Below are 10,226 nucleotides of genomic sequence, written 5' to 3' on the forward strand. Positions count from 1 at the left end.
TTCAATGTGACCTCAAAGCCTTGGATCTGATACTAAATCCTTAAGTAGAAATACAAACCGTTCCCAAAATTGAAACCCTAACCCTAACTTTACTCTGGAAAACACCGAAGCGTTTGAGAAAGCTTTGGGTGGCCAAACCCTCGACTAGATCTTCAACTTATGACCTTAAACGGGTGCTCGCCGGCGACCGTAGATGAGTAGCGAAGCTCTTGCCGCCGACGACAGGGGAAAACAGAGAAAAGAGGAAGCTGATTTTGTAGAGAGAAGGAAGAGCGTTTTATTTTTAGAGAGAGAAAGTTTCGTTTTTTCCAAACTGTCTCTTGTACTGTTTATGAATATGTCAAGAATCACATAATTGAGTTCTCTCTTCTCCCTTACTTTATGTTTTCCTATTTTATTTATTCTATCAATTACATATTCCTAGCTAGGTTAGTTGGATGTATTGATGTTTGGATACCAACAACTATGATCTGTTGCCGACTAGGAGATTGATGTTTTTTTTTTTGGGTGACAGGAGTGTTTGTGTGTGTTCTATGGTGGCTCGGAGTGGTGGATGTTTGTTGATATTGCCTTAGTGATCTTATTTCATGTTGAAATGATGTTGCATAAATTAAACTAAATTGATTTTTGCTAACTTAGATTTTTGCCTTAATTTCCCAAAGGTCATGTTGCCTCAATGTTCATATGTGCAGACCCTATGTTTATGATGCATGCCTCAATTTTTGCCTTCTTTTATGTTGCCTCAATGTTTATATGTTGCCTTAATTGTGCCTTCTTTCGTGTTGCCTTAATCTTCTATCTAAGAGATCAAATATGATACGCTAATGATCTTATAATGTGTTTGATATTGTGCATAATAGCTAGTATGAGAATCCCTTCCCCTTTTGTGAATAACATTGTTTGCCATTGTTATTAACTTGGGAATTTGACATTAGGTACACTAATAGATGGGACGCCTAATGCTAAACAAATTAAATGGTGTTGACTCTTTGAGTAAAACGTTTATTAACTTGGGAATTTGGGATTAGGTACAGTAATAGATGGGGACACCTAATGCTAAACAAATTAAATGGTGTTGTCCACTATCATTAGCAATGCTGAAGAACAACTTCCTCACAATCATCTTTGGAATCACGTAAGTGCCACTATGTGCGAGGCAAAGGCTGCTAGAATATTGCTAACCAAAAACATCTTAAATGTTTCAGAGAGCTGCTGTGATATTCCTGATGATTACTCTTTGAGACCACCTGAATAAGATCTTGGAAAACACTTGTTAACCTTCCATCAACATCCATCGAGCATCTCAAGTTTCTCTTGATTCTTCAATCCCAACTTCCCAAGACTTTTCTAAGGGTCCTCACAAACTTAGCTAGCATGGGAATTCTTATTTACCGAACAAGGTAAAGAACTTCTAAAAATTTACCATTTCCCCCGAGATCACATAATCTATTCAGGGTGTTCAAGCAATATGGCAAAGATGGTCCTAGCTTAGAAATGGAATCCTGTTGAAGAGCCGTGAAGGCTATCCATTTATGAGAACTATGATGCAATATACATAGCATGTTCCACATAAAGCCTTCCAACTGCATTACTCCATTCGGATGTTTAAACTCCGCTGCTCTTAAGAACTTTCTCGACAAAGCTCATAGGCTTTATTTAGGTCTACATCAAAGATTGTTGATAACATGTTAGCTTTCTTCTTCTTCGGCATTTCACAAGTCACTAAACAATTATCATTTATTAAACTCCATGGTTAAAAAGGCATAATATCATTTATGACTAGCTCACCAAATCATCTGTGACTGAAAGAAACTACCTCACTAAAAAGCATATTATCATTTATAAACTCCATGCTAGCTTCCTTCTTCTTCGGCATTTCATGAGGCACCAAACAATTATCATTCATGATTAGCTCACCAAATCATCCGTGACTGAAAGAAACTGTCCCAGTAAGTATTTCAATGACTCAGTAAGAAGTATTACAAGCCTACAAGGTCTAAACTGGCCGACATTTTCTGATTTATCTATCTTCAGAATAAGATTCATGAATTGAGCCAAACCTAATATATATATATATATATATATATATATATATATATATATATATATATATATATATATATATATATATATATATATATATATATATATATATATATGAGCTTGACAAGCTCAAACTTAGCTCGAGTCTAAGTTTGTGCCAACCAAACCAAACTACTCCAAACTCCAGCTCCCAGCAAGACTCGCAATCACCTCTAATTAAAATGAGTTATGCTCACCGCCTCACACTAACATTCAAGTTCACTTCAAGGAATAAAAAGAACAATCATTCATAGTCCCACCCCATGCTAATTCTTATCGGGTTTAAGTTTACATGCTTATGATCCATTCAACATTCCTAAAGCACTCAAAAATCCAACCAGAGAAATGGATTTTTTTTTCCAAATACCTAAAATGTAGGTTGCCTAAAACACTCTACAGTCCAACCAAGGATGTCTGTCTGACCACTCAATGAAGTATCTTATTGGTTAAAAAGTTTTTATTTTACAGACAACAAAGCTATTATACACCAGGGTAAAGGCCCAAGGCTTTCAACAATCAAATTAAAGCAAATCCAAGAAGCTAAATCCAAAAGGTCGATCACCTAACAAGGCTGATGGAATCAGCACCTGCAATTTAGTTCAAACACCCATGAAAGCTCGGCACTGAAATTCCCAGTGTTCTTTTGCTTGCTTTATCCTCTCCAACCTTTCCGACTGAAGTCTCTCTTCCCAGTACTCATGGCACCTATACACAAGTGATGGATAAAGGACTCACAATATGTTAGTAATTTCAAGCTGAATAAAAAAAGAAGGGAGTTATTAAAAAGATAAATGAAGGACTCCTGATCATATTATATTATTTTTCCCCGACTCACGTGGGGTGGAACCTCAAAGAGATAAAAGAAAGTGGGTAATTAGAAAAAAAATAGCATATATATATTTAGTAATGGTAAATACCTTCGGCTCAATAAAATATTAAGCTCCTCCAAGTGTAGGGCGCCCTCGTAGACCCCAGCCTGAAATTAATGGCAAATGAGTTAAGTAAACATCCAACTATCCAAGTGAGTTTTTTATGACATGTTGCCGTTTCACAGCAGCTAATGAATATATGTCTGAGGCCGTCTGATAGAAACAAAAGATTATAATATTGAAAGTTCAAGGGACAATAAACTAATGACATTGAAAAAAAGAGTTGTCTAGCAAGTGTAGATAAAAGGAAACAGCCTCTATTTTATTATTCCACAATGCCAATTATTTATTGGAAAATTTGTCAAAAATAAGCCAACGATTGCGTGATTAGCTCAAAATAAGTCAACCTTTCGATTAACTCAAAATAAGTCGACTTTTAAGGGGTATTTTCTTTTAATAGGCCAAATGACCTATAACTTACTAAATAGGTCAATTTTTATATTAAAAATAATTTATTAAATTTAATTAAATATTTATATATAATTATATTAAATAAACATTGCACAAAAAAAAAATAAAAAAAATTATAAAAATAAAAAAAAAATTAAAAAAAATCCCAACCACCCCTTCACCCCAGCCAGCGGCCGGCAACCACGTACATCTCCTGGCGCCGGCGACCCTACTCCCCTCCATTTCCCCCATGACCCACAACACCCTACCCTCCCTTTTACCCATTCTCGCTTCCCCCACCCCCCTCGACGACCACCCATTTTCCCCTATTCTCCTATCGGAAATTGCCCCCCCCCCCGGTCCCCTGTCCTAGCTTGAATCGATCCCCCTACCCCTTTCCTACCCAGAAAAAGCACCCCAAAACCCTATACCCAACCCACGAAAACCACCCTAAACTAATTTGGGTGTCGTTTATGGTGGTTTCGGGGGTTGGTTTAGGGTTTCGGGGTTGAGTTCATTTAGGGACGGGAATGGGAATGTGAAAGGGAGGGGATCGGATGGGGTCGCGGGTCGCCCGCGACGGGGGAGAGAGGTGGTCGCTGGCTGCTGGGAGGAGGGAGCTGACAGTGTGGTGGCTGGGATTTTTCTTTTTTTTTTATTATTTTTTATTTGATAATATTATTTAATTGTAAATTGAATTTTTTTAATAAGTAAAAAATAAATCTTAATTATATTTTTTTTAAAAAAAGGACCAACCACATAATGACACTTGTCATAATTTACCTTAATAACCGGTTACCTTTTAATTTAAGGGGTTTTGAAATCATTTTGAGATGATATCTAATAAAAGTCGACTTATTTTGAGTTAATCGAAAGGTTGAATTATTTTGAGCTAACCACGCAAAGGTTGGCTTATTCTTTACAAATTTTCCTTTTTCATTTTTTAATTAATGTCACAATACAATCAGCAGTTTATCAAGCATGTAAAGGGCTTCATTGTGTTTGCAATAAAAGAAGATACATAAGTTTTAAAAGGGCTACCAAGTTCAATATACAAATAAAATAATATTCAATTAAGTTCTTACTTATAAGGGCCATTAAATTCATGCAAGTTCAAACAAATTAGATAAGAGAATATAAAGTGAAAAAAAGCAAAGCCAACCTCCTCGCAATCTATTAGTGAATATGAATACATATACTCCCCACCCACCAATAGAAATTGTTATCATATTTAGCAGATTTATCATGTTACTCCTCTGCTAAAATAGAGGTGCTAGTTTCAATTTGAGGATATCCGGATGAATCATTAGTCTCTAATCTACATCTCTACCAATCTAACTTCTACGGCCTTCTTATGTTCACTCGAGAAACAAATGATTCCATTCCTCATATCAAATTGTGTGTTGTGCATGGGGAGCTCATGTAAACCCCCCAAGGATATGTGATTAACGCTACTGACAAGGATAAAGATTAGCTTGGTCACAAATTTAGCACGATTATTGCCCCAAGAAAACATCACAAATCATGAATCTGAGAGTGTTCAAAAGCCAATAACAGTCCTTTGGGTAATGCAATATTGGTAAATAATTTTTAAATCACTTTCTTAGGAAAATCCAATACTTAACCCATGTTAATCCATCTCTATCCTCAAACATTTATACCCCATCAATACTAAAGTAATCCCCAACCCTATCCCTTAAGCACACGTGTCGCGTTTGTATTAAAAAATTTCCCACCAAAAGCCCTTTATTTTTCTCTTTTTTGTTCATGAAAATTAATAACATAGCTGATTAAAAAAAAAAAAAAAATGCAACCTAAAAAATAGAGCAACGATAACAACTTTAATAAATAAAATATTTTTTTGTATATTCCCTTGAATCTTTAATCGTAATATATAAAATGTATTGTTCGTTTTCTACTCTAAAAAATGATTTTAACTCAATTTTTAATTCATAAGATGTTAGGAAACTAAAATTAGAGATAAGTACTCTACATTACTGTATCTAATTGTATAATAATTTGATAACACAAATAGATACTTCTCAAACTTATAGTAATTTATAAAAATAATTTGTTTTCTTGTGAATATCCGAGCTTTGCTCGGGTAAAAAACTAGTTATCACTAAAATACACCCTCTAAAGTGGTTATGTGACATATGAAGAAAAAAAGATATTTGGGGTGAAAAAAGTACTACTATGACCAAGTTGTTTATCAACGCCTCTTAAACAAGATGTAATCTATTTGCAAATCTATACACACTCTTCGATTGATAATTAAGTCACACATACCATTCTAAAAGAGTTGTCACCTTTCCTGAGGGATTAATTAATTTTAATAGAATTACTAATATACCACATTTTCACTACTTAATCCAAATTATGGGGAGGTGATAGAAATGATTCCACTATTACAAATCTTTTGTGAAATCATGTTATTATCTTAATTGTGAGGGATTGGGACAATGCAATGTAAACTAATTGCAGTCAGAACAAATACTTAATGTCTCATAACAGCTAGAGTTGTATGTATATGACAGCTTGAAATATGTCAACTCCTACATCTAGAAGCTTGCAATTTTTAGGTGTCCTAAATGATAAGGTAAAGATTGAACGAGATAACATAAATAAATTAGTAAGGGCATTCATGATTACCTCTCGGCACAATGGACACTTCTCCTTTGAAGATGAGGCCTGCAGACCGTCAACTGTAGTCACAGATGCAGCATTGCAGGCACACATATAGCAGAATATATGGCCACAGGTAAGAGCTACAGGGTCAAACACTGTATCCTGTATAATATTAGAAGAGAAAAACCACAATGTCAAGTTCCCAAATCAGCTATGTACTAAAAAAATAGAGAAGCTCCAGCCAATACAGATAATACTGATAATATTACACATAAGACAGAATTATCATATTGACCAAAGTCGCAAGCCACAATTGTACTTAATCTAACACACACACACATAAATTTGTTTAAGGATAAAAAGTAATCTAGAAAAAAAGATAACTAATTTAAAATGGGTAACTTAAAAAAGGTGCAACTAAAATGAAGTAAAAATTGGCTAACTTAATCATTTTATAAATTACTTTTTAAAATTAATAAAAGAATCATACCACATATACGATAGATATAAAAGTAGCAAACACAAACATTTTTTATCAATTAATATCTTATTTGGTAAAACCATAATAATTGTTGATGAGCTCTAATAATGATGAAAATCCACTTTCATATTGTTATTTTGGTATAGCCTACCACAAGGAGGTCTTTCGCGCGCGCGCGGGGGGGGGGGGGGGGTGAATAACAACATCTTTTGAGCTTTATTTGTTATTCTTTCTGAATCATACCTCTACCATTTTTTTACTTGCAACACTTTGACTTTTAAGCTCATATGCTCCACTTTGACTAACTTTGATGATTTGTAAGTAATTAGAAATATAATTATGTGGGATCTTGTTAGATTTGTCTCAATTTATACTTTCATAATATCAAAATTTTTATAATTTTTACATACTTGTAATTAACATATTAGCAATTAAAATAATACATTGGCAAACATTAAACGAGAAGCATTTCTATTAAAAAAAAATAAAAAAGGAAGTATACCAAATAACAATATGAAAAAGGATGAACAATATGAAAGAGGATTTTCATCATTTTTTTTTTTTTTCTTTTTTTTTTTTCTTGTATGTAGTGAACAATACTAACAACCAAAGTTGTGTATAAGCAAACATAAAAGTCAAATGGATCAATTACAAGAGAATGAAGGGAGTACGAGGAAATCACAAAATAAAATTGAATTTTAACAAGATAGAAGCATGACTACAATATTCTAGGGTGACGAAAACAGAGTAACATGCTGTCATGACACGTGACAAGCAAAACTATTCAACAAGATGTTGCAAGGCAGCTGCTTCACAAGGCCAGACCTGGGAAGTATTTATCTTCCTTTGAAGTTCTAAAAGAGTATTTACATGAGTCGGCTACGATAACGATGATTGAAAAAGTCAATAGTATACTTTAATATTGCTTGAAAGACACAAAATTAAACAATTAATTTTAATTACTCATATAGATATTAAAAAAAACAAAAAAAACACACACACACAACTTGAGTTGCTAATCATATTGTGCTAATTTCAATTAAATACAACTAAGGTTGTATAAATTTTGAAGGGTAAGACATGGTGCAAAGGAAGAATGAAAAGGCATTAGTATATACAAGGTAAGTATACTCACCAAACAAATAGAACAAGTCAAGTCAAGATCCACCTTCACAGAATCAAAGAGCTCACAAGTCAATGACGGCTTTCCGTCTGTAAATTTAAGAGCGCAGCCCTCAAACAAATAAGCTCCCGTTCTTGTCTTTGCCTTTTTATCCCTCAAGTTAATGTGAAAGGCCATTAACTCACTAAGCCATGGCGATTGGAGGATCTCAACGTGCATACTCTGAGCGCGTGATTTGAATTCTTGACCTTGCTTAGAATAATGAACCTATCCAATTGCAAGCATACCATCAGCATATTTATACACTCAACTAATTCTTTAATATTTAATTGATTCTAAAAAATCCCAAAGAATCTCTTGAACAACAAGATTCTACCTTATCATATTTCTTTAATATTTTACGAACTGCAATTGCATTGATCATGGCATAAGTGACAAGGTCCTGCCCCTCCTGAATCAAAGACACATGGTTCTGCTTTCCTTTACACCATACATAATACTTCTTAAAACCTGTTGCTAAATGCAAGTCAAGCAACTTTCGAGCACGCTCATTGAAACAACCCACTACATCAGACATTTCTTTGAGAAGTGACGGAAAAAATGTACCATCGCATACTGCAAACACAAATTATCAGTTCTCATCATTAGAAACCGAACAACAATCACACATAAAGTTCGCGTAATAACCATCTTAGATTCCAGTTCCCCTCTATCTAGCAATAATATTACTTTGAACAAGGGCATGGGAAAAAACAGACATAATTGTCATATGTTCCAATTTGCATTTGTAATACCATCATTTAAAAATTTCTTTCAGATACACCTTCGAATTAGCTCAAAAACCTTATGTTATAATCAAATCAGTTTATACAACCAGCTAACGAATAATTACCAAACAGGGCCATAAGCAATATTCCTCCATTTCTCAAGTATTCCCTAACCAAAGATACAATTCTAATGAACAAAAACAACGAATAATGCCATTGTACACGTGATTTGGTCATACATTTTCACCTAAAAAACCTAATTCATAAGATGAATTTTAGAGTTTGTTCAATGTTCATTAATGTTTATTGTTTCTATAGGTTCCGTTAATAAGTATCAGCTTTCAAAATTAACATGATTAATATAAGTACGGCTACGAAACTAAAAACTGACAATCAAATCAAAATGATTAATATAAGTACGACTACGAAATTTAAAACTGACAATGATATCAAATGGACTACTGTTAAATAAAATCCACCAAAAAATAACACTTGTTGAAGTAGAACCCAAAGAATAAGGACAAAAGGCGTATTTTACAAGAGTCGAGAAATAGAATGAAAACAATAAAAACACTTTTCACATTGCAAAGCACCAATACAGAGGATTTCGCCAAATCAACAAAAAAAAGGAATTATAATTAAATCATGATCACTCAAAGTGCAAAAAGATTCAATCTTTTCTATAAATTAATGAATTCCAGCTAATTATTATATCAAAAAGGCAAAACTTTTAATTGTCATTCATCAATATTCATAATTACATACTTGTTTCTCAAGCTAAATCAAATCCCCATCAATCAAAATCCAGAAAAAAGCTAATTTTTTTTTTTTCACATCCCTGTCAAAATAATCTAAATTGTCGAAATAACATAGAAATTGAATTAATTGATGATTAATTAAAATAATTAATACCAGTGTAAAAAAAATCAAGGGAAATTACCAGGACATTGATGAGGGCAATTAGAAGGAATTAAATCACCATTATCATCACAGGAATTGTGGGAATCAATATCATGCCTACATTTCTTCAGAATTTTCTTCAAATTTTTGAATCCAACTCCTGGAAATTCTCTCTCCCAATTTTGCATGTACTCTTGATATGTCTTGCAAAACTTCATGTTTTTTAAATTTTAATTTTTTAATTTTTTTTTCTTCAAAAAAACAAATACCCAGAAAATAAAAAGATAAACTTTTTTTCAGAAATTAAAATGACTGAAAAAAATTCAATCTTGATGAAGAACAAAATATACAAAAGACACTTTTTATGAGATAAAAAAGACAACAAAAAATATAATTAAGGATTTTTTTTGTGGATATTTGAAAATTTTGGTTTTATATGAAAAAGGGTAGCTTAAAAATGGGGAAGGAGTGTAGGAAAATGGTGAAAAATGTGAAAATGAGAGAAAGAGTTGGAGGTTTTATAGGAAATGGTGGTTTCATAATAAATATGGGAAAAAATCATACTCCGTAAAATAAAAAGATTACACTAAAAAAGGTAACGTATTTATGTTTCTTTCCTCTAAAAAGCAAATTTAATAGACCCGTGTATATTTCCTTTGATTTAGTTTTTGGTTTCTTGGTGTGGTGGCTGGTGGGTGTAATTTCACTAATGTGTAATGAAAAACTTTTGTATACACCCGGTTTATATTAATATTAGTATACATCGAGTAGTATGAGGGTAACTTTTATCTAATTTTAGGATAATTTTTTGCCTATTTTTAGGTAACTTTAAACCTAATACAATTTTTATACAAATAGACAACAAGAAAAATTTATAAAAGTAATTTAATTACATTCAGTCACTAATAATTGATTTTTAGTTATTT

At 32.9% G+C, this 10,226-nt stretch overlaps 1 protein-coding gene across 1 annotated transcript; it reads right to left on the reverse strand.

Annotated features, from left to right (window-relative positions):
* Positions 1-2,495: 2,495 nt before the first annotated feature.
* Positions 2,496-9,857, reverse strand: LOC145572121 (putative E3 ubiquitin-protein ligase BAH1-like 1). The gene is made up of 6 exons (XM_081631143.1): positions 9,341-9,857; positions 8,010-8,248; positions 7,646-7,900; positions 6,054-6,191; positions 3,000-3,058; positions 2,496-2,787 (listed from the first exon to the last, which is right to left on the reverse strand). Exons 1-6 carry the CDS (start codon positions 9,516-9,518, stop codon positions 2,682-2,684), a joined length of 975 nt encoding a protein of 324 aa, XP_081487269.1. The 5' UTR covers positions 9,519-9,857; the 3' UTR covers positions 2,496-2,681.
* Between the last annotated feature and the right edge of the window lie 369 nt (positions 9,858-10,226).

This window comes from Chenopodium album, chromosome 12 (assembly GCF_948465745.1).
Source record: "Chenopodium album chromosome 12, dcCheAlbu1.1, whole genome shotgun sequence".
Classification (NCBI taxonomy): Eukaryota; Viridiplantae; Streptophyta; class Magnoliopsida; order Caryophyllales; family Amaranthaceae; genus Chenopodium; species Chenopodium album.